The 24,521-nt window shown below is 40.3% G+C and overlaps 2 protein-coding genes across 3 annotated transcripts; both read right to left on the bottom strand.

The window, feature by feature from the left end:
• Positions 1-342: 342 nt before the first annotated feature.
• Positions 343-3,117, bottom strand: noxred1 (NADP-dependent oxidoreductase domain containing 1). The gene is made up of 5 exons (XM_084742787.1): positions 2,964-3,117; positions 2,165-2,345; positions 1,925-2,079; positions 1,607-1,805; positions 343-1,419 (listed from the first exon to the last, which is right to left on the bottom strand). The coding sequence occupies exons 1-5, from the start codon at positions 3,052-3,054 to the stop codon at positions 1,257-1,259; spliced, it is 789 nt and encodes a 262-aa protein (XP_084598913.1). The 5' UTR covers positions 3,055-3,117; the 3' UTR covers positions 343-1,256.
• Positions 3,118-4,368: 1,251 nt separating this feature from the next.
• On the bottom strand, positions 4,369-24,520 carry atg2b (autophagy related 2B). Of its 2 annotated transcripts, none has more exons than XM_084742375.1 (43): positions 24,425-24,520; positions 23,081-23,492; positions 22,458-22,620; positions 22,156-22,308; positions 21,960-22,062; positions 21,612-21,774; positions 21,338-21,517; positions 21,122-21,218; positions 20,849-21,013; positions 20,568-20,719; positions 19,786-19,897; positions 19,266-19,509; positions 18,475-18,637; positions 18,245-18,337; positions 17,971-18,159; positions 17,027-17,300; positions 16,829-16,937; positions 16,548-16,749; positions 15,759-15,901; positions 14,922-15,079; positions 14,622-14,797; positions 14,358-14,508; positions 13,994-14,196; positions 12,616-12,696; positions 12,425-12,531; positions 12,244-12,336; positions 12,075-12,145; positions 11,912-11,988; positions 11,647-11,817; positions 11,430-11,562; positions 11,136-11,335; positions 9,905-10,134; positions 9,233-9,350; positions 8,921-9,112; positions 8,741-8,842; positions 8,562-8,640; positions 8,095-8,305; positions 7,928-7,997; positions 7,758-7,840; positions 7,465-7,586; positions 6,495-6,649; positions 6,251-6,400; positions 4,369-5,661 (listed from the first exon to the last, which is right to left on the bottom strand). In XM_084742375.1, exons 2-43 carry the CDS (start codon positions 23,240-23,242, stop codon positions 5,431-5,433), a joined length of 6,231 nt encoding a protein of 2,076 aa, XP_084598501.1. In that variant the 5' UTR covers positions 23,243-23,492; positions 24,425-24,520; the 3' UTR covers positions 4,369-5,430. The 2 variants fall into 2 exon arrangements, with proteins under 2 accessions (XP_084598501.1, XP_084598502.1); XM_084742376.1 differs by lacking the exon at positions 24,425-24,520 and adding an exon at positions 24,158-24,404.
• Between the last annotated feature and the right edge of the window lies 1 nt (position 24,521).

The following is a 24,521-nucleotide window of genomic DNA, read 5'->3' as shown; positions in this document are numbered from 1 at the left end:
GCCACAACTACCTGTGATTTTTATGACCTTAGGTTTATTGCCATTTTACTTTTTAACATACATAATACTCAGCACTATGCAGTTCAGAAAAACTATGGTATTAACAATAAAAAACACCATCACTACAAACAACAATAACGACAACAATAATAATAATGATAATAATAATAATAATGATAATAATAATAATAATAATAATAATAATGCATTGTAGATTTCCACCAGGCAATCAATCCTTTATGAACATTTGGATGTAACTCGTTTCTACACTTGACTGGTGAGTAATTGTAATTGATTACAATTACAATTGTTTTGAAAATTAAAGATATGTTTTTTGAGCTGTAAGATAAATTCTATTATTGCATTGTGATCTGCATTTCATGAGTTGAAAATGAATAAAATGCCACCCACTGTTGTTAAATCATCCTGAGCTTTGTGGGGCCACAGTTGAGAGTTGGTTTTACATCTCTGCCTGTATATTCACTTTTATATATGCTTTACAAACCCAAGCATTTACAACCAGCAACTGAAAAATCCTACACATTTTACCTTTAAGCAGACACGAAACAAAACATTTATGTTTTCCTTTTATTTTGTTTGTGTACAGATGCATGCAGAATGATTTTGTACTGTACTGAATAAAAAGTGAACATTTACCTGTAAAAACATCATGACACCACCTGCTGGTGACTGAATGCCATGGTAGCATTCCTGCATAATATTTCACCTTGTGACAGGTGAGTGAAAATGCAAGAGGATTGTGACATTGACAACAGACCTGAGACGCCATTAAAGAGTGTGAGATCCCAACTGGAAAAAAACCCCCACACAATTGGAGTGTTTGAAGCAATCTAGGGACAGTAACTTGGTGAGTCTTGCTTATAAAAAGATGATTTGGGGGAGAAGACAAATGGCTGAGAACATTTCTGTTCTTCTCGAGAACTTCCTGAACTGCCATGTGTGTTCAGAGACTTTCAAAGATCCCATGTCTCTGAGCTGCAAGCACAGCTTCTGTTCACGTTGCCTACAAAAATTCTGGGAACAAACTAAGAACAGAAACTGTCCCATTTGTAAAACAAAATCCTCAAAGGATTTGCCCCTGGTGAACTTTGTACTGAAGGAACTGGTTTCTCATTTGCTGGGACACAGAGATCTGGGTCTTCTGAGACAGAAAAAGATTTTTTCATGGATGAATTCCTGAATTTCATGCATTATTTAATATCCAGTATGTATACGGTTTAGAGGATATATACAGGCTAAGCGTGACAATAGAGAGAAATGTCAATTTTCGCTGGTGTCTTGAGCTGTAATTTGTATGCTGCAGAGATGCACTGTTGCATTGATTTGCTGCCTGACAGAAAGCACTGCAGTGGTGTCTCCTTGGTTTGGATATCAGCGAGAGAAATCCAGGGAAAAGGCCTTCGTGGAAGAAAAGAAAGTCAAAACAAAATGTTTTAAATGAGTACTTTGTTTTTTTTCCTTAAATCTTTCAACAATGCATCACAATAAAAAGCAACTGCTTCAACCATTTACATGTTATTCTCTGGAAAGGACGGAAGTTAAACATTAAAACATCTATTCTTGAGCTGTACAGTGTTGCACTCACTTGTCTGTAAGAAGGGGAGATGAATTAGATGCATTTATGAAACTATTAGCATCTAATTCCACAGTGTGTGGCGATTTCTCTTTAAAGATGCTGTTGATCAGAGACAGAGTATCACTGCATCCCAGACCAGCAGAGGTACAGATATTCAGCAGGCTGTACAACACCGCACACACCCAGTTCAGACCCAGAGAAATGCCACCTAAATATGCAGGAAGATGGCTTAATTAATGTATATTATATCCACTGCATTAAATTTCAAACACTTTCCTTTATATACTAATGCAAGCTCTGAGAAAGAAGTAATGAACCATGACATACCGCTCATTGTAAGAGGACATGATGCTTCTATCAGCAGAGGATCCGTCAAAGCCGCGGTCAGATGAGTGCAGGACAGCCACACGTCTGCAGTGTCACAAGCCACAAACTCATACTGTGGTTTAATAATGAAATTGTGTCCAAGAAGCTGTGCTAACCTGAAATAAAGCATGAAAACAGAAGGACTGAGAAAGTAAAAATCCGCAAACAACAATGCTGTCTGTGTATGAGTGTGGTGTGTACCTGGTGACAGGTACAGCTGAGATGAAGCTGTACACGAGGCAACGCCGTGACAGGTGAGAGTTGAGGTCGGCGCAGACTTTGGGGAGGTGAGAGGGCAGACAGCAGAGGAACAGAACGTCTGCCCATGCTGCCAGTCTGCGATTGTCGAAGAAACATTCAACTCCAGTCTCGGCAAACTCCACTGAAATATGGACGCAAAGGCAAACAGTTCTTTATACAAGGAAGTGTCCTCAAGGTGCACTTTAGTTTAATCAACTCATTAATATATCAATATCCAACCACAGCTTCTTTGCTGTGTTAAAAAGTTTGGATTTTTGCAACGTTATTGTATAATATGGATTTTTTTTGGTAAACAATAATTTATCATGGATACCTTTAAGATAACTGATAATTTCACATATTTGTGTTTTAAAAAATTGTAGCTTATGCACACCTGAGGGTAAGAAATTCTCAGATGTAGTGAGCAAAGATGGATGATATTCATCAGATAAAACCTAATTATCAGAATAAATAATACTAAAAATCTACCATTACCAGTCAGTAATTTATCAGCCCTGATATTTATTGTCTATCTTTATATTATACAATGTATATATGAAAAATTAGTTCAGTCCTTACACAAATACACTGTTTTATACACAATCCTTCAAAATCTTTATTAATTATTTTCTGTTTATCTAATAATATTTCATTGCATTATTGATGTAACCTAGTCATCTGTGACTTTTTATGACAGAGGATCAAGAATACTGACATTTGACCTGCAGAAAAGAGAACTGGATGCAGTTTATTTTAGTACCTGCAGGTTCTGGTCTTTTAGTTGAGATCTTAATGTGTGATGGTTTGATGTCAGTCTTCTCCAGGAGGGAGAGGAGCAACTGTTTGCCCATGTGACCCAGGCCAAGTATCCCAACACAGAGGTCATCGTCTGCTCCTGTGTGACTTCTGATGATAGATCTAAATCAATCAGAATGACTTTTAAAAGTATCCTAAAAGTTATTGTGACATTTTAAATAGACATAAAGATAAATTACCTCAGTGACCGGACGAGTTTGCACAGGAAAACTGCGTGGGCGCACCCGCAAAATGTCAGTCCAGCCGCGCGTGCACGAAGGTGCAGCAACTCTCTCTCGTCTTCAGTCAGTCCAGCCTCAAAAGTAAAAGAATTCAAATCGTCCATTATCGCCTAAAACTTTCGGCAGAGGTAAAATGAGCAGTAGGCGGACACAACAAGCTTTACAACGTTGCAAAAAGTTGCCCGTTTCCAGTTGCCACACTGTTTCCATGGCAAAAGGACAACTTCCATCTTAACCGCTTAAATATTTCAAAGTAAAGGCAAAGATGGATGATATTTACAGCTATAATTTAATTATCAGAATAATAAACGATATAATAAATTTACAATCACCCACCATTTATCAGCCTCAACATATATCGTGTAACCTTATATCATACGAAATATACGCGAAAGTCATACCAAATGTAAAATCACAATTAACTGAGAGACTTCCGTCTTAACGTCTTAAATATTTCAAAGTAAAAGTCGTGGCTTTTTTTTTTTTTTTTCTCTAACCCTAACCTTCTTTCTTTATTCCAAGCTTACTAATTAGTTTTGTGTTGTTTAATTTTCAGCTAGCATATGTAGAATATTTGTTACTCATAAGACTGATTATTCTGTTTTCACACCTTATTTTTTAATATTAATTTATAATGTTGTTATCAACTCTCTGTTATGGACAGAGCTAACAACTTACCAGATAATTGCTGCCACAGCATTCTTGTTACAGTGTAACGTCACTTATTTAAGGAGTAATGGTTGATGACATGTCAATGATCAGAAATTAGTAGATATAACAAATGCAAGAAACAATAAATTGTCTGTAATATGAGTTTTTTGCAGAAGAAGTTGATAAAATGGCTTACATATAGCTCTATACCTTACCTTTATTTAGTATTCAATGAGTCATGAATCTGCAAGTAGTCCCCGGCCTCTCCTCACACCCCCACCCCTACCTCTATGTAGCTGCACAGTGAGTGCAAAAATAAAAATATCACCCTAAATATTTCCATCAAAACACACCCTTACCCATACAAGCCATCTTGGGGGGGAAAAAGCATTTTTTCTCGCCAAAATCTCCCACTTGAGATCTAAACCTGCGAATGTATCTATATAGATATATACAGAAGAAAAGTAAATACCACACTTTATTCTGGTGGATTTTTTTATTTCCCTTTCATGCTTTTAATACAAATTCATCAATCAACTGTACACGTATGTACAAGAAGTATCATCCTGTCCAGATAAACAATAAAATGGGAAATGAAATGCCTGCAACACAACATATCACACCAAATAACAATATCCAAACATACACTTAAAAAATCAATTGTGCAGGATATTAAGACTTTTCTTTCAAGATTTTGACTAGATGCAGTCTCTTGTACAGGTTTGTCAACAATTTGATCATGTGAGCAGCAGACTGACAGATTACACATTTAAAACTGTTTTTACAGCTTAAGAGCAGCTTTTCAGAGTAAGCAGCTATTGCAAAAATGAAACAACATTGATCACAGCTCAAAAAACAAACAAAAAAAAAAAGAAAATTGTGAAACAAATCTGGGTAATCTTCCCATCTGTCATTCATTTGAGCAAGTAACTTTCAAGTCACTTAAAAGTGCTGATTACAGAACTTTACACATACTTGTTCTCTTATATTTTATTTGCATGAAATGTTACACATTAGGAATATTTACAGTAAATAACAAGGCCCACATACAGTGCAGTTATATAAATTAAGGGTCATTACACCTATTATATTAGTGTTTACTGACACCAAGTAGTATAAGAGAACGGAACAACACACAACCTGTAAACAGAGCTGTTTGAAAATGAAGCAAACATTAACGCCTCATGAAACAAGAGCCTATGTCTTCATTGTTATGATTTTGTTTATTATAACATCATCTATGCCAAAACTGAGCGTAATCTGAAATGTGACAATATGTGGCTCATCCCTTTGATTGAACACACAGTTAGACAATGCTGAGAACCATGAAGGCACTGTGAGGGGACTGAAGCTGACACAAGCTGAATCACAGTAGCTCAATTTGCCACGAGATGAACGGTATCTTATTTACACCAGGACTTTATGTGCATCTCTGAGATGTTCCTCTTCAAAAATGCTCTGAAGAAAAGTTTCCAACACGTTTACCGGCTGTTGCTTCTGCGCAGTCATTGGTTTCAGGTACCATATGGCAATTAAGAGTTACTCCTCTCCCTGCCTCCACTTCTGTGACTCCTCCTGCCGCGCGTCAGGGTGAATCTGGTTCCTCATCCCGCCCAAGACATTGGAGGTGGCTTCAGTGGCCATTATGAGGGGCTTGACTACAGCTGGTGGCAGCTGGCGTAGAACTCCACCCACCGCTCCCGTCATCCCACGCTGCTCATGCTCCCTAGTGGCTGTGTCATAGATGGTCAGTGCCGTGTCCGTGATCCCCTGTAGTTGGAAACACCATAAAATCCCCATTAAAAACTATTTCATTCCATAGTATTAGTGGGATAGTTTGGATTGTTTTAAGTGTGGTTGAATTAGGGAATTTATCGATTAGTTAGTGTATTGCCTACAGTAGAAAGGCCCATCTAAAAAAATAAAATAAAATTAAATAAAATAAAAAAATAAAACCAGAATCAGTTTAAGTCTGCGCTATATTTAGAACATTTTCCCTGCTTTACCTCGCTGCCAGCCAGCCTTTTCCAACAAAAATATGTAATACAAGTCAAATATCACTCTCTTGCTCAACCAGACTCCACTGTCAAAAAGCAATTTTAACTTCAATCTGTTACTTTGTGTTCTTGTGAGACTTAAGTGAATCCAAACAACCTTTTAAAGACAACAAAGTCACACAATGACACATACAAATTAACCACTCGAGGCAACAGTAGACCAGCAACTCCTGTATTCTCTGAGGTAATATGGCTGATTCCACCGATGGAGTCTGGTTGGTTTGGAAAGAGTGATGTCTGGCTAATATAACAGACATTTTCCCATCTGATTAAGTTCATGTAACTGAAGTGAAACTTTTTACCTCTTTTACCACAGTATAGGCTTTCGCTACACCTTCCCTCAGGTCAACAGGCTGATGAGCCAGTCCGTAATGGGAGAACCGTTTAATCCTCTTTGTGTCTCTCTCATCGGGCACTGGAGACACCATGTCATAGGCCGTCTCAGCTGCTGCCTAAAAATGATGCAATAGATTTGTCTGATGCATAATGACGCAGGCTTCAGCAGTGAATACAGACTTTTAGGTAACAGTAGAAAGACAGGTTTACCTGGATGGTCCGCACCATCCTGTTGGTGAGCTCCAGAGCAGCCATAGCAGTAGATGTTCCAAAGGAGGCAGTGCCACGTTGAAACCCGCGGACTATCCGGCCATCTTTCCTGTACTGCTCAATCGGGAGCCAGACCAAGTCCCTGAATCCCTGAACTGAACACAACACTCATCTTAAGAACAGGGACATACATTACTCGACCTGAGTCACTATGCTCACACACTGTAAATTACTTTCACAGCAGTTTATTAATGAAATGAAGAATTCAAAGTTGAAATAGCTTCAATGACATGACAATGTGACCTTAGCAATTAAATTTGTCTTATACCAGTAAAAGAGAGAAATTTGGATTCAGTAGGTGTATGGCTATATTGTTCCATTTAATACTGAACAGATGTATTTACTTTCTTGTATTTTTTGTCAGTGTTTTGTTTTTCCAGTCTTTGATTTTAGCTATATGTGACATAACACACGTAACCTTTTTGATATTTGTATGTCACTCAATATTCAATGAACACATCTGGGAAAAAAAAGAATATTTCCTTCTTGACATTTTGTGAATTTATTTTATTTAATGCACGTAACAAGCATAGCAAATTCGCCACTTACACACATCCCTCAGCTAAAACCCCTGCCCAAATAAGTTGGCAATCACTGCTTGCTGGGCTGAAAATTTTATCACATCACCCAAACATTGTAACAACGATTAAACCTGGTTCTACATTTTTAGTAATAAAAACATTTCAGTTATGGCTTGATTTGAGAAACACTCAGAAGAAATAATGATAATAATAATAAAAGTTGATTCTTAATTGGCCAGAAAGAAAAATGTGAACGATAATATGAAGTTAAGCAGTAGAAGCTCCAACTCAATATTATTTTTTTATCATTTATGGTAACCAGTAAAACACATTGTGAAATTTTAATTTATCTAATCACACCACAAAACCTGTGACAGGATTACACTCACCTAGTTGTACCAGAGAGTGAATAGGTCCCACACCACCCAGAAGTCCTGGAAGCTGGTTCTTCTTAATGTCATTCAGCCACTCATTTATTGCATAGGAAAACAACTTATCCACACCTAATAATCTAAAATACAAACAAGTGTTAGTTTCCTGGAAACATTATTGGCTCTCTGTTATTAGTGAATTACACACTTGAGAATTGTACAACATGTGCTGTGGTGTGTAAAAGATGCTTGCTCTATTATTGGCTAAATCGAAGATCAAATAATAAACAAGTCTCATGAGATAAACATACCCTTGTCTATAGCACAAGCGCCTCAGTTTCAGCTCTGAACAATTGAGCTGTGTCAACCCAATAATGATCCCTGCAAACGTCCCCTGAAACAGAGCAGCCGTAAAATTATTCATAAAGCACACATCAAAATAAAGCGTTATTAAGACAAAGCTCTCTCTCAGACTACATACCTGCTCCATTGAAACATGTTTCCCGTGGTAATCCAGGCGAATGGGAACCTCTGAGGTAAATCGAAACTCCCTGATAATAGAATAAAACATTAACTTATCAATCAATTTAATTATTTTTTCAAAAGTGGGGGAGGGGTGGGGGTGGGATCATTATTTTGAACACTAACCTAAAGAAGATGGGCTGGTCAGTGAAGGAAGAGCCAGAGGCTTCACTGTCAATCACTTCCTCCCTGCCAGATGTGGAGAAGCCATTGTGGCTCAAACGTCTCTGAGCCGGCACAGAGATGATCGGGGCCGGGTCCTGGCTGCTGCCGGTGTGCTTTGAGAAGCTGCAGGAGATCTCTGGGGCAGCTGCTTTTTTTGTGGAAACGCAGACAGCTGTGGAACAAAATATTATCAGGAGATGTTTGACTTTTAAGTGACAGTTCCAATATTTTGGACTCACCATCTACTGTACATAACACAGTGACTATTGATAAGCACCTCACAACCCAATGATTGATAGATAGATAGATAGATAGATAGATAGATAGATAGATAGATAGATAGATAGATAGATAGATAAGATAGATAAGATAGATAAGATAGATAAGATAGATAGATCCTTAAGGCATTTGTGAATAATGAATTTTACCTTCTTGAGCAGGCGGTGAGAAAAATTCAACTTCAGTAGCAAGACTGGTGAAGAAGTCCTTCAAGAAGAACAGTGCATCCTTCAAACAAACAAAAAACAAGGTTGTCACTTAAAAATCTGTCACTGAAGATCCTGATACATATCTCTGATACACTGAAAACACCACCTGTATCTTTTACCTGATCAATATTGAGGCGAAGAGGCATCAGGGAGACACGCAAACAGCACTCCTGCGGAGCCTGGCCCGACTCAGGACACATGTGCAGTGCCTTAACTGTCAACTAAGATTAAAAGCACACAAGATGTTATACAAAAGCCATGACACGATGGGGTTAATATGAGTGTGTTGCCTTCCTCACCATGTTAGAATGGGCTTTTCTGGGCATTTCTTTGCTAGAATACAAATAGAGGAACTTGTTCATCTGTGATGTAGCCAGTCTGTCTCGAATCTCCAAGTCCTGCACAACAAACACCTGCCGGGAGACTGGCTGATCCATCGCTGGCCCAGAAGACACCTGGGCCTGTGGGTACACCTCGTGCTGAAATCTCACCTAGGGAAAATATTTTAAAAAAATGCAGGTAAATGGTGAAGAAATGACCCAAAGTATTTATTTATGTAATCTGTATAAGGGGACTAGTAAAGACTTATTCCAGATGAAGAGGGAGCTTACCTTGCTGAGCTGTATCTCCATCAGGACATCAGGGTTCCTTCCTCTCCCACCTCCTGCCCGTCCTGAAGCCTTGGCCTGTCTGACAGGAGTCTGAGAGGGGGAGCTATGAGGTGTAGACCTGCAAGGTGGAGAAAAGAATAAAATTAAACAAATCTATTTTGCCTTAAAAGGGACATTGTAGATTATTTGAGGTGGGGTTGTATGTTGTATATGTATATATGTATAGTTATCTGCAGTTTATTAGCAAGAGTAGATGATGGTCAACACAACTGGTTTGTAGAAGAAGCAAGAGTACCATTGTGGGAAGCTAAATTTATTTGAGCCACCTAAAAAAATCTGTATCAGTTCAAGTTTATACTATATTTTAAATATTTAAAAGGTAAAGAGGGAAAAACATTCTAAAGACAGGGTACAATTAAACTAACATTGTGTCTTTAGGTGGACTTCTTAGGTAGCTAAATATGTTTTTTTTGCTAAACCCATTCACCACAGCATATTGCTTACTTTGCTGGTCCTCTGTTTCTCCAAACTAGGGTTGTGTCAACCACCATCTAGTGTTGCTAATAAATTGATTGTGGATAAGTGCGTCATAAAACTCCATTTTAAATAATCCAATCTACCCTTTTAAGGACATTTAAAACAGTGTCTGCAGTTAGGTAGTTAATGGCTCACCCTCGACTTCTTGCAGGAGAGGCTGTGAATGGTGCATTCCCAAAGTCTTTCCCACCATACAGGTGCCAGATGACAGAGATCTCCTTGATGAGGTAGCGCACCTCTGGGATGGGAAAGTTCATCGCTCCACGGCTGGAGTCACTCCCATCTAAAGGCTGACTGAAGTGATCATCTTTGATTTCCACAGGGTCTACAGTGAGCTGCTTCACCACTGGCTCCTGATCAAGATCCTGGAGGAAACATTGCTTACCAGTGAGTCAACACAGATTTTCAGTCTGTTTCTTATGTAGCCATAATCTAATTACAGACATGTTTGAAGTGAGGATAAAAGAGACAGTACAAGTCTCAAATTTGCATTGGAATTGTTTTGGGATCTCAGTTAAAGTTTGACAAACAGAATCTGGTAGAAGTTTCAGGGTCAAAATCTTCAATCAAATTAGACGTGGCATACCATTTAGTACAGCTTTAACATTTATCCATGCAATGATTTTTTTCCCTCGCCTTTCATACCGCAAAACCTCTGGGCCTCAGGCATCAGCTTCCACCATTAAACCACTAACATCAAGTACAATCCTCTCAGTTTTGATCATTTCATTAATCACTCTAACCTCACACTTACATTCAAATGTCTCCACCAGCTCTAGCTCCACACATTTTTAATACATTCATGAGAAGACTAAACTATAATACCACAAACACCCGAGGTGCATCAGAAGGAAATAGAAGAAGAATAGATAATGAAGGACGTCCTCTGCACAAACTGCACTCTCAATCAAAATATATGAGTCTCTGGATTCCCTACCTGCCAGTTTAAAGCAGATTTAGGATTTCAAAACATTTCTACAACAGTCAAATCCTGGTTAAATCTTGGCCAGAACTGTAGTCGTTACACTAATTTGCTAGGCTATTTGTACACTTGAGTTCCTGATGTTTTGTTTTTGGATCATTCTACTTGTCCATTTAATGGCTGTTTGTTATCATGGATGGTTGTTGTTCTACTCTTGATTACTACATGGACTGATTTTAAGATTTCACATTGTAACAGGTAATTTTAACAATTATTTGGACTATCAGTGCCCATCAAGGAGCTGGTGTTGCAAATCAGCTTCAGCAATAAACACATGACAGTATATTTTATACTCCTTATGCAACTGCCAATGTTTTCCTGTACTTGTCCCTTACCATTAAACTAATAAACTAAAGTAAATTGTGTGAATGAGTATGTCCTGACCTCTCCTCTGGAGCCTGGTGTCTCCAGGATACAGAAGTCGTCCGTCTCTTGGGCCAAGTTAGGGACAGGAGTGATGAGAGGGGAGTGAAGCATGGGGTAAGTAGGGCTTGAATCTTGGTTAAAATTCCCACTCTCATCCGGAAACAAGAACAGGTCTGAGCGAGGCGGGTCGTGGTCCTGATTCCGCTCCTCATGTGCACCTGTTGATAATGAGAAAAAGTATCAGATTGAGTTGCGTAAAGTTATTTTGTTCATAGAACTAAAACTTGAATCGTTCCTGAACAAAGTCTTCACCATTCTGCTGCGGCGTTGTTGCATGCTGCCCATCAGTCTCCTCCATAGCTTCACTCATCAGATCTTGCAACATCTGCTGCTCAGTCTCAGCGAGCAACGGTGTCTGAGATGTGGGCCGGCTAGGAACCTCCGCCTGTCCAAAAAATACTCTTAAATTAAGCATATATGACCTGAATGTAAGTGCGTCATGCTGCGTAATGTTGGTGTTGCTGCTGACCTTGGTTCTTTGTGTCGTGCTGCTGTGTTTGGCCTCTGGTTCTGTAGGTGGAAGTAAGTCTCCATAGCTGGCTACATACTGGATAAGGTTCATGAGGGCGGCACAGGAGTCAGAACAGGTTCTGATGTGAATGACATCACTGGAGCAGCGCAGCTCAAACCTGGGCTCTGACTATCATCCAAGAGAGAGTGAAAAATTCATTTTTAACCTTTTCTCAAGAAAACATTTAAAACACTAATGTCATTTAAAGACAGACAACTCTTACCAGCTTTCCATCCACTCCAGGTTTGACAGCTGTAATCCGCAGTTCCAATGTTCCCATGTCTACCACCTGGACATAGTCTGTGACGACAATCAAAAGAAAACTTGGTCAAAGCTGCATTTATACTTTTAACGATTTTTCAAAACCATCACTCAAATCAACTTACCACGTGCCAGATTGACAGAGACAGCATTACTCTTGTCTGACAGGAAAAGAGCCGCTTCATCCAAAATGATCCTGTGCACAACAGACCATTCTCAGCAAAGACAACTTTTTCAGTCGCAATTACATCTTTAAATTTTATATAAATGACAAAACCAGTAGCCCTTTCATACCTGAGTGTAGAGGAAGAGTGGTCTAAAGAGACACTGCTGGAGATGCTGAAAGTCTCTACAACCAGCAATGATCTGAGTGGCAGGTAAAGGGGTCTGCCAAGAGAAAAACAAATTTCACACATTATAATACAAACACAGGTAACAAATAACCATTTAGTGGAAGGTCTGAGGTCTACTTTACCTATAGTCTAGAGAGCAGCTCCACAGGTGTAAATGTAGGGTGGTGACAGACGTAGGAGGGGCATAACCCAACACAGGCTCATCGGAAACATTCAGGAAGTCAACAATCTGTTACACAGAAGTGTGTGATTGAATTACATTATATTTCCTTCAAACCCTTTCTGAATAAACAGTAAGTAGTAGATGGCCTACCTGGTCATACCAGCCCAAGCTGGGAGGGACCACCCTGTGCTGAAGTGTGGCTCCTCTCACTCCAACAGCAACCAAAAATTCCTGAATATAAAGGCACTGTAGTGAGCAGAATATAAAAAGGAAGCTAACTGATATACTTTAAAAGTATAGTTCACCCAAAAATGAAAATCAATCATTATCCACTCACCCTCATGCCGATTGAAGGTCGGGTTTAGTCTTTTACTCCACAAAACACTGCTGGATATTCACAGCAAAACAGTGTTGCAGAATCTCACAAAGAATGGAAGTGAATGGTGACCAGTTTAAAAAACATAAAAAAAAAAAAAAAAAGCTCCATACTGCTCATCTGGTGTAATCCAAGTCACTTATAACCCCAACATGTCAAGCTGACTAAAAAGTGCTATTTACTCCATGTTTTTAGTTTGAATCTTCACTGTAGATCCTTAGCTTGGGGCCACATTCACATGCACACTGTCTGAACCGGGTCTGTGTGTTGTGACGGTGTGCAAATGCCATGCCAGGACTTTAGGAGAAGCGGATTATACCAGACAAGCAGTATGGAAGCCTTTTTCCCCCCCAAGTTCTTTTTTACATTTGAAGATTGGCCACCATTCATTTACATTGTTCGGGAGATTCTGCAATGCTGTTTTCCCATGAAACTCCAGCACTGTTTTGTGGACTAACAAAATAAACCTGACCCTCAACTGGCATGAGGGTGAGAAAATAATGACTGAATTTTCATTTGTGGGTGAACTATCCCTTTAACCACCAGTGCTGCCAAATAAGGGACTTGACTGAATAAATTAATGTGGTATTACATTAAATCTGTGCTGAGTCTGATGCTACTGCACAGGTGTGGTTTCAGGAATAATTCAACAATCAACATATTATCATGCTTGGTGTTTCCCAGCATAGAAATGTTGACTTAGCTGCCTATTATTTGATTATGGCATGGGTGTGAGAACACAATGGGCCCCACTTAGAATACATGGGTATTTACCATGTCCTTACATGGCAAGGTCAGGGCTTGGCTTAGAGAGTAGAGCAAGAAAAATAATTTCACTTGGACAACAGCCCCATCAACAGGGCAGATGTGGCCATGACAGGGTTTGATTCGGTTGAGAGTCGACAACCACAGTGTGACTGTCCTATGCTGAAATCCAATGTACTCCGAGCTCGGGGGGAAAAAAAAAGAAACCACCAGAAATCACTGACATCTGCAACATGTGACTCTGAGGTTGCAAGTAGACACTGCTACATTTCAGTGGGTCTCAGCAATTTAACACAATTCACCACAAACTGAATCTATAACAAACTGAATGAAGCTGTTCTGGCAGTAAGCACGACCTTTTACTCATCAGTGATTTGAGTACTCTACCTTGACATTGCGTTCTGCATTCTGGGATGAGATTTTGACAGCGACAGACACCATGCTGCGGGCCTCCAGACCAATACCCTCTGAGGGTGTCGAGGATCTCTCAGGAGGCGTCTCTGATTGGTAGATGGTTTGCTCTAACCAGTGGGGATGTGTCCTGCATGGCAACTTGATGTCTGAGACAGAGGGGCCGCCATCCACAAGTCCTGAGCAGGTTAACAGAGTGAGACATTAGTGAAAGAAAAATATATGACAAACACAACAGTGATTTAGATGCAGTGTAGCTGCACAGTAGTCACATTTAGGTCACATTATCACTAAATATCACATATACGCAACAACCTAAGAGTAATATTAGACCTATTACCTTGATGATACATGCAGATATTACTAGTGTGGAAGCAGATGTAGTGTTGGTCTTTATAGCCTTCATACTGTGTTACACTGAACAGCACAGCATGTTTCACCTCCAGCCAGAATTCGCCGTGTTTGTTTTTCAGAACAGTTTTATCCTCCTTCTGGAAAAACAGATGGAAACTCAATCCCAGTGCTATCCATGAAACAAAGCTGTGGGAATGTTTGAATACAACTATGAAGATGCTAAGTGATATCAAATAGGATGTGAGTTTACCTTAGCAATAGTTTGAAGAGCCACCAGGCCATGATTTACACTGATGATGACAGAAAACAGGCTCTGGGAGGTTTTACTCTGGGCTTTGGGCTTTTTCTTCTTGCGAGATCTGAGGCCGAGATCAGAAGCAGGAGAGTAATAGTGCATTGTCTCCTCCTCTGACCCACTGGTCTCATCTGAAAGTGCAACACAAGGCATATCTATGAAGTTCAAACATTTCTTCACATGAGACATTTCTGCTACAATTATAAGAGTCTCAGCCAGTGTTAATTCATGGGAAGTCTTTTTTTGTCATCTCACCCTCGGGACAAGTAGAGCGGAACTGGCTGAAGCTGTCCTTGGAGTAAGTGTTGATCAACTGACTGGCAACAGAGAGTCCAACTCCATATGGCATACTCTCCACTGTCTCCACTGGAGATGGAGCAGTGGGCTCCCACAGCAGCAGGTCATTGTTTATCCTAAAATATTGAGAATATGTAGTTTTGTGTGTGGACCAATGTAGGGGTTAAAAAATATGCATATGTTCTTGTTAAAGGAGTCTTCCATGGCTATAACCACAGTACTTTATTTGGACCGTCCACTCCTTTCAACATTTTAGCTGCCTGATGACAAGTCCTGTCTCACCCAACTGAAATGGATTCAAACAACAAAATTGGGGAACTAAGCAAGGGTTAAATTGGGCCGGGGCTGTCTGGTCTCAGCCCGGTTACATAGGAGCCAAGCAGAGCCAAGGAGAACCAAGCATTCCTATGTTAACTAGTTGTGCTGCGCAAATTGTGCTGCCTCCCTCTCGTGTCAAAGCAAAACATGAGCTGTTATCAGTGTTTGACCCTAAAGTTTCTGAAAAGAAACCTACGCGATGGATGTATTATTTGGCAAGACAGACTTTGGACCCGACAAGGTTTGCATCCACCTATTTTCTCAACATAGATGAATGTCAGATGTGTGAAAATCTGTGAATATCTGTTGGTTTGTGAAAAAAAAAACCCAAATTATTTTTATTTTAAATTATTTGCTTTACTGGCCCACTGTACAGCTCAAAGTTCATTGTTATGACAACTCTTAACCCCGATATAGCTGTTAGGCTGTATTTTTATTGTTCTCTTGCCACTTTGTGTCGTATTACAAGTTCCGTACCTGTTGTGTAATTTTTCATAAAATGCCTTGCTGGGGAGGACTAACTGCACATTGGGAAAACACAGTTCGAGGATGAAGCGAGAGTTGTTCATGGTTTTTTCCTGGAACTCCGTCATCTCACCGACATCACCAGGAATGACCATCTGCAAAAAGAAAGAAAAAAAAAAAAGAAAAAAGAAAAATCTAAATATGGGTTTGTCACCACCTGCTCTGTCAACAGGTTATAGGCATGCAAAGCAGTGCTCATGTTGGTGTTTGCATAACGATGATATGTCATATGTCTGAATACATTAACCAGAGGATACCCCCGCACCTGAATGCAAATATATATATACACCTGCACAAAGTCCATCCATCTTCTGCTTTAGAGCAACAACAATTCTTTAAGTAAATTTAAAAAAGGACTTTTACAAGTATAAGGAAATATGTGTGATACAACATTTCTAATGGTGCATTTTAACGTTTGTGGACATCAAATGAGCATTTTCCTCATATGAAGCATATCTGTGCATTAATAATGTGTTATTAAAGCTCCTGGTCCAAATTGGGTAAACACTGGGTTTGACAGATTGTATAAAGAGCACAGACATACATAAATTAATCAGGTATCATTCATACACGTAGATAATTTCTAAGACAATACATTTAGCAGTTGCTGTAGGTTCAAGTGCTTTTACTTCATGTTTTAAAGGAAAAAGGCAGCACTTCGACAAATAATAGAATAATATGTACAGTGGTTGGCCGTATATTAACATTTTTGGTGAGTGTGGCCCTTTAGCCATGACCTACCTCTTCATTCTCATACATAACCCTTCGTGACGAAAATGGCGATGGCTCTGGTTTCCCAAAGTCACACACATCCTTCAGTGAATGGGCAGCACCTTCCTCCTCTTCCTCTTCAAGGGAATGGTCCTCAGCCCCCTCGTCATCTTCAGCTGTCACTCGCTCAAGGATTGAGTGGACTGCAGTGGGGTTCATCTTCAGCACGACCCTGCTCAGACAGATTGATTATTGCTGAGAGATTCTCCCTGCATAGACAGATCAGTGTGAGGCCGGTAAGATAAACGTACCTCGGCCAATCAAATTTCACACTTTCAGATGTTGTCATGTCTCCATCCATGGTGTGGGACACCCTGAGGAACCGGGCAGCTGGTTGATCCGGCTCCTCCTGAAACTTCCCTGTGGAAAGAAAAAATAAATAAATAAAAAGGAGTTAAAGCGCCATTCCTCAGTTAAAAAAATTGCTTGGGTTTTTTTTGTTTACATACCAATAAGCTCTCTGAAAGTGAGCTCCATTTTGGTTTGGTCAGGAGAGCTGCCACCCATGAACTCTGTTTTCATTTCCAGGTCCTCAAGCTCCAGGTAGAGAACTTCCTTCTGCAGGGACTTTTTGAACCAAGGGCCTCTTTCCTGATCTGAGCGCAGATCAGGGATGGGGAAGCGTACTGCAAGGCCGAGCACTGGTGCACTGACGGTCAGTGATACATGACAGTTGGTGGGAGTATGGGTGTCATCAAGGAAAACCTCTGTAAATGCCTTGTGCTGGAAAATAAGTTTAGAGAGAAAAAAAATCCTATTATATATGTTGTAGACCCTGTTCTACCTTTTAATTTAAGGTTTAAGACAGCAGCAATTGACATGATCAGGTGTAAGAATCATTTACAGTAATCGTTGTAGGAGTCTAAACGCAAATTTGGAAAATAAGTATCACAAAAGCATGTCACCAACTGATTATCTGTTGGCCTTCAGCTACTATAAAACCTATTTATACATGTGAAATTAGCTTTACTGGCCTGCTGTATGACTCACCCTTTAACAAAGTGTATTTTTGGACAAATCTTAAATATAATTGTTGTGCTGTATTTTGTGCCATTCTGTATCACATGGTGCAGCAGGAATATTTACAGTATAATGTATTTACAGTTCAAATTTAAAGTAATTAGTAAGTTAACTGTTTGATTCCTTGCACTTAAAATGTGCACAGAATTTAAAATGCATAAAATCTCACATTTGTAATATTTGGGACTATGTCTCTGTTTGTTCCTTCCAACTAACCGTGCATCTTTAATTTTCTTACGACACTCTTGTGAGAACAGAATTTTGGGGTAAACTGGACTTCTTTGATTGGCAACCTCAAATTGTTATTGTGACATGAGATTATTGTCATATTTCAAAAAAAATCTTCAATTAATAGTCTTCAGGACGGCCTTACCAAGCTGACATGTTTATTATAGGATGTGTACAAGTGGGAAGCCATCAGCTCTGTGGTGGCCAGCTTCTGAGGTTGTAGCAGTGAGTTAAGACGGTCTACAATACTGATGTCCAGCTCACAGCGCACGGGGCCCAGCTCCACCTGGATCTCTGCTTTCCTGGGAATGGTGCTGAGGCGAACCTGACCACCCTGCACAGAGAACCAAAGGGCTGACTGAGCAGAAGCCCGACAATGACGCAGATAATGTGTTTGAGTGTTCAGAGTTTGCTGTTACCTGAGGGCCTCTGCGCTCAGCTTGTTTGTAAAGCAGGTGAAGGCAGGTGGTAAGCGGCGCATCAGCACAGGCTGTGGTGTCAAATGTCAGGAGCTGAAGTGTGACAGAAAAAACACTCTGAATGTCATGCCAGCTGCAACATTCAGACATACTGAATGTGTATGCAGTGTTTAACTGACCAAAGCTCAGTGCAGTGCAAAATGTGCCTAGCTCAGGCTTGAAACTCTAACCTCAGTGTACTGAATGCCTCTTTGGGATCCTCCACTGACAGCCTCAGAAGGGAACAGACACTCCAGAAACTCCATCTGACTGAGGGAGACATCAGTGCTAAAAGTCCGCAGGCTGGTTCCCTGGCAGTGCTCATAGTTTATTTTCAGGCCCTGGCCCACAAATCTGCAAATATAAGACAAGATCAGACAGACATTGAACACCTTAAATGACAAATTTGTGCTTGAAGCTGGACAGTTCTGGCCTCCTTGTTGCCCTTTAACTCCTGATTGAAGGGCATCAGCCGAACAAAAAAGAACAAAAAATGTGGTTTGCAATCAACTACTCCAGTAAATAGGACAAACTTGAGACACAACTTGACCATGGGAGATATTTCAAATTCACTGATCTCATGGAACTCTTTGGCTCAGCTTTGAGCCAGGAAACTTTGAACTTACTGATGTAATGTTTTTTATTCTGAATCTTAATAATATTTTCAGAGGGGAAATGTATTTCTTGCAGCTTGTGTGTTACAATCACCATCATGAGGTATTCAGAGTATGAGGAACTCCATGCTGTAAATGGGTGTACGCTTGTTAACATGTTGTACTAAATCATAGAATGAGGTTTGACTGGGTTCCTGTTGCTACAGGCTGTGCAATAAACTACTTAGTAGCTGTCCATTATCAAGAATTAATGGCCACCCTGCTGCCAATGAGAATCGAGTGTTTACCCAGACCGTGGTATAATGTGCCTTAACAAAACACAAAGTATATCCTTGCACAGCAGGACTTAATGAAAAATCAAAGCGCACCTGAGGTGGTCATGGGGGCAGGCCTGGTTAAACACAGTCCGAGACTGAAGGAAAGCAGGTGGGGCAAGATGGCCTGGTCCGACCGTGCTGAAGAAGTGTGCAGCCATCGGGCCGAGGGGACTGGGAGCAGCATCTGGTGGTGGCAGCGGGTCGATGTGGAGGACTGAGACCGCCAAGCTACTCAGTGTCAACTGTAACACCAGCTCTGGCCGTGACTCATCCCCATGGGTTTTGGATGGATGGGCTGAGATAAAACAATAGCAGATATGCACACAGATGCTTCATTTTCACTGCAGTGAAATAAGAGTTAAGTGTTTGTAGGTTTATATAGAGTGAGACACTTCACCAGCCAATTTAGCTGATTATCATACCTTCAACCACAAATAAAGAGCTTATCACAAATGAATGCTGATGTAATCTTTGCTTGGAATGAAACCTGCAAACTGCCTTTCCCTTTCTAAAGATAATGGCCACAGACAGACTAGTACGTAAAAATAGAATGATATATTGTGATACTTACAAGTCTGTCTCAGTAATTTTTGAGGAAGTTGGGAATCCCGGGACTGAACAGGAGTTTCATTAGTCTGCTTTTCTCTTTGTCGTGGTACATCCATGTAATCATCCCACAGAGCCTGCAAACACAGATACACAGATAGATAATGTTAAATTACATTGTAGTGCAATTTGCAAAGTATTTCACAACTGAATACACTGACTAGGCTTGGGCAATAAAGGCAATAGTGATATGTATTATTCAATAAAATGTTGATTAGTTTCCCTGAAATGCAAACAGCCATGTAAACAGATAAATATGCTCTGACTCATAAACAGCCTATCATATCCCTTAATAATCGAGAATACCATGAGTAACAGCCAATCATTTAACAGGTGTTTTGTTGAGTTGCACCATTGACATGTGACACACCAACAGAAATAGCGTAGCGTGAGAAAATGAGTGCTAACAATGAAGAAATTGTTGCCATAAAAGGACAGGTCAGCCCACCAGTATGGCAGTTTTTTGGTTTGATTTTAGTCTATTAATCCATTACCAGTGTGACTAAATAAAGTGGGTAAATTCAATGTAAGGTGGTTAAATTCAACCTTTTTACACCTGATCCTTATTTAAAATGGGTCATTAAAAATGATCAATAATTGTGAATATCAACTGAAATGACACTTCATTGTGATAAATTTTTTAGCTATATTGCCCAGCCCAAAGAGTAACCAGACCACTCAGAACCATCACACTCACCTACATTAAATTTCAGTGTCTTGACTGCAGTCAAAGACACAAAGACTTACTGTTGCATTTCCAGAGGGAGACTCTCCAGGGGAGGCAGAGTAGTTGCTATTAAGTGACAAATCCAAGTCAACCGTGGGTGGTTCACCCAGAGGAGGGAGGGATGATAAGCTGTGAGACATGTCCATGTCTGCCATAGAGAAGAATACATCATCTACACCGCCCACAGAGGTGTGAAAAAACATAGAAGGAGAGGACAAAGAAAGAATACATTTCATTAGATAGCTGCAATCATGACATTTGATTTCTCAGAGGGGTTTAGATGATGGCGCTTCAGTCTAACCTCGACTAGACACAGTTCTTGTGGTCTGGCTATCAAACAGGTCGGGATCAGTTCCTGGCGCAGCGGTATCCTTCTTCAAACAGCGGTTCAGTTCCATATGGAGCCGATATTCATCCTCCTGCTGCATGGGACGGCTCTTTCTATCCTTCGCCCATTCCTGTGCAGCTTCATACAAACAATAAGAAATGCTCTTTTCACTGTTTCTAAATAACTCATTTGGTGATAGGTTTGACCCAAATATTCTATATCATCTATCAACAGACGGGTGCTCACCTCCACCAGAGAAAGCTCCAAACAAGTCCAGAAGAAGATGAACTTGCCGTGGGGACAGCAGAACAGTAAGTGTATCAATGTGTCCAACAACATCCAGCTGAAATGAAGCATGCCAAACACCCCTGTTAATAGAAATAACCCCTATTCATAGTACTGAGTAAATAATTATGATTTTTTTTCTTACAGTATTTTGTAATTAAGAAATTGTTCATGTACCTTTGCTCCAGGCATAGCTAAGTTGTTTTTCAGTGTAAGGGACAACTCTATTTTACCACCGAGGCTCCCAACCTGCACCGGTTCAAAGGGCGTTGTAGAGGACACAGGCTCTGTGAACTGGGGATGAGGCTCACATATAATTTTGGGATTCCAGCTGGGGGAGAGCTTTGGCTCAGTTTCCTGCAAGATAAGATACATATATATTTATATATTTTTTAAAAGGCTTATACATAGACCACTTTTATGCCAAATGTCAAAAACTCGCTTCACCAACCGGATGAGTGGGTGAAGATTTACAACCAGCACGGGAAACATCTGAGAACTCATCCCAAAAAATCGTGATGCCTTCCATCTGCAAGTTTTTGTGTGCAAATGTGGTTGGCTGATGCACGTTGACATTTGAGCTCTCCTCGCCTGTTTCATCACAGTAAACAATCCTGAAAGCAACCAAAGAACAAAATCAGCTTGACAAGGTCCTGCAGTATGACAGCCAATACAGTCAAAATGCATCAGATGCACTGCAATATTAGGTATATCATTCACACAATTATCCCTTTTATCACTCACAGATAATAGATTATTATGGAAACTGCTTGTTGTCTTACTGACTATCAAAACTTACTTGTTGATTCGAATCTCAAGGGCGATTCCAGTTTTAGAATTTTCTGGAATGTGTTCGACTCTGAGTACAGTATCCAAAAATGTCACTTTAACTCTTCTCAAAACTGCAAGATAGAAAATTAACAGAAGATGCTTTACACAATACTAGGCTGGTAAACCTATTTAAATGCTGCCTTAATAGTATAGACATAATGTACCTGTTTCTATTGTTTCAGCAAACTTTTCTAAACCCTCAAAAGGCTGGAAGCTCTCTCCCATGTCATCGGTGAGTTTCTGGCTCAGACATTCTTTGGCGAGCTGCATGCTGCTTGTCATGAAACTGGACCAGTACATGGGCTCAGTTCCAGATGCTGGAATGACAGACAGTGGTGACACAGTTATTTTTTAGTTTTCTGTAAAATTAGTTGCCAACTTGTCTGTTTTCTCATCCGTTTTCTGTCCATCTAAAACCTTTTCCACAAATGATATTGAAGTGGCACATAATAGAATTTCTTCTTACCTACTCTTGGTCTGGGTCTGAGCACCATCTCCAACCCCTTCACCTCTAGGGCACAGTTTTCCTGCAGCAGAGCTGCCCATGGGACGGTTAGAGAAATTGTTTGGATGAACCCCGCGATAACCTCGAAAGGGGCATCTGCCGTCTCTAAGAGCTCATTGAGTGACTGAGGAACAAGAAATAATGCACATGCATTCATAAAGATTATGTTTAAATCAAATAAATCAGAGGTTTTCAAACCAGGAGGGAGGCCTCCCCAGTGAGGCTCCAAACTGTTTCAGGAGAGGCTCAGAGAACAGAAATGAAAAAAATATTAAATTTGTAATCAAAAACTGAATGCATAGAGTGGTTTAAGTGTGTGTGTGTGATTGGATCAAAGAGATTGATTAGAAATGACAGAATTAGGGAATTAATGGGAATAAATGCCTTAGGATGGACAATTTTAATGTATTTGTTGTCATGTGTTAAGTGTCTGTGCGATCAAACATAACATAATAATTAGGATGTCATGGACAAGGGGGAATTGAGCAATACTAAGTAAGTAAACTTAGAGGGAGGGCACTCTCAGACTTTGAAAACCACTGAAATAAAATAATCTGCTTACACATAAATAACACTACACATACCCATTTATCCAGTGGAACTTGTGCAAGCGATCCAGTGCCTTGATAGAGGTCTAAACTGAGTTGATCCAAGCTCAGTTTCTCCTGCAGAAAGTTGCCAAGGTACCTGTGCAGGAGGTATCTGCAGGCCCGCTTCTTGATGGACTCCGAAAATGGCCAAGGCATCTTAACTTAATAGGTGAACAGTATACAGATGATGAAAGGGATCTTGAGGCTCTGCAACCGGAATGCTATAGCTACTCAACAGCTATCAAAACAATCACTGGTGTTACATTCGTGTCATCCTGTCGACTTAAACACGCTGAGAAATGGTGAGCTCAAACACCCTTCACATCCCAGGATTTGGGACACTTTGGAGGATGTGTTGACACTCGGGGATATGTGTGGGAATTGGTCCGACTCCAGTTTGCTGCGCCTATGGAAAGACACACATATGGTGCCCCTTTGAAATTTGACACGAGACTTGACTCAAAATATTAACCACACAACCGAAAACAACAAGATCCATTAATGCGTCAGTTTAAGACAGGAACTGTTTAAAATTACACATGAGTGTCATTATAATGTATTAAAATAAAAATGTTCAGACAACGTTAGTATTATTCCATACATACATGTCCCCATTCTGGTGCCAGTGTAAACTAACGTTAGCCAAACACACTTGCGAAATAACTGTTAGCATGACACAGATGTGCTAATAAATAGCTACCCTTAGCTATGTTTACTTGAGCAGAGCTGTCATGGTAGCCAAGAGACGGGAGCTGCGCTTTGACTTCTGGCTAGACAAAGGCATGTCAGTTAGCTAACTAGCCGGCTAGCAAGTATGTGAGGCCAGCGCCGTCAGCTAGCCTATATGAACCACTTAAATCGAGCCGTATCAAAAAGGTAACCCCAGACCGGCGAAAAATCTCGCGCACATTTACACATTGCACATTTTGACCCAAACCATAATCTTTCCCTACCCCTGGACGAGTACTGACTGTCCGGAAACCTACCAAGATCGTTACCACAGCGCTGTCACATTATGAATTCAAATTAATTTCTGCAACATGCACAGCGGAGGAAAAAACACGCACAAACCTCGCGAGAGTGTCACAAATTTGGGGTTCCAGACACGAACCGTCTATCGAAGCAACATTAGCATAGCCGGCTAACGTCAGGCTAAGCTTATAGCGGTACATGCTTGCTACCTAGCTAGCTAACCTAAAATCCAACATTTATCAAGTTATCTACCCTCACATATGGGATGTACACTGACAATAAACACTACATATATAAACACCAGCGCCATATGCCGACACGCATTGGTAAGAAAACACAGTTGGAGATATTGAGCTGTTGAGTTACCTTCTGACTGAGTTGTTTACAAACACTTTCATGACTCCGCACCAATTGAGCCTACACACTCCGGGGTGGGATTAGCTACTGACGTCATAAGATGGCG

The sequence above is a fragment of the Lutjanus erythropterus genome, chromosome 18 (genome assembly GCF_056507025.1).
Source record: "Lutjanus erythropterus isolate fLutEry1 chromosome 18, fLutEry1.hap2, whole genome shotgun sequence".
NCBI lineage: Eukaryota > Metazoa > Chordata > Actinopteri > Lutjaniformes > Lutjanidae > Lutjanus > Lutjanus erythropterus.
Note: the sequence above shows the minus strand (reverse complement) of the source record. Positions and strands in the feature narration are given on the sequence as shown.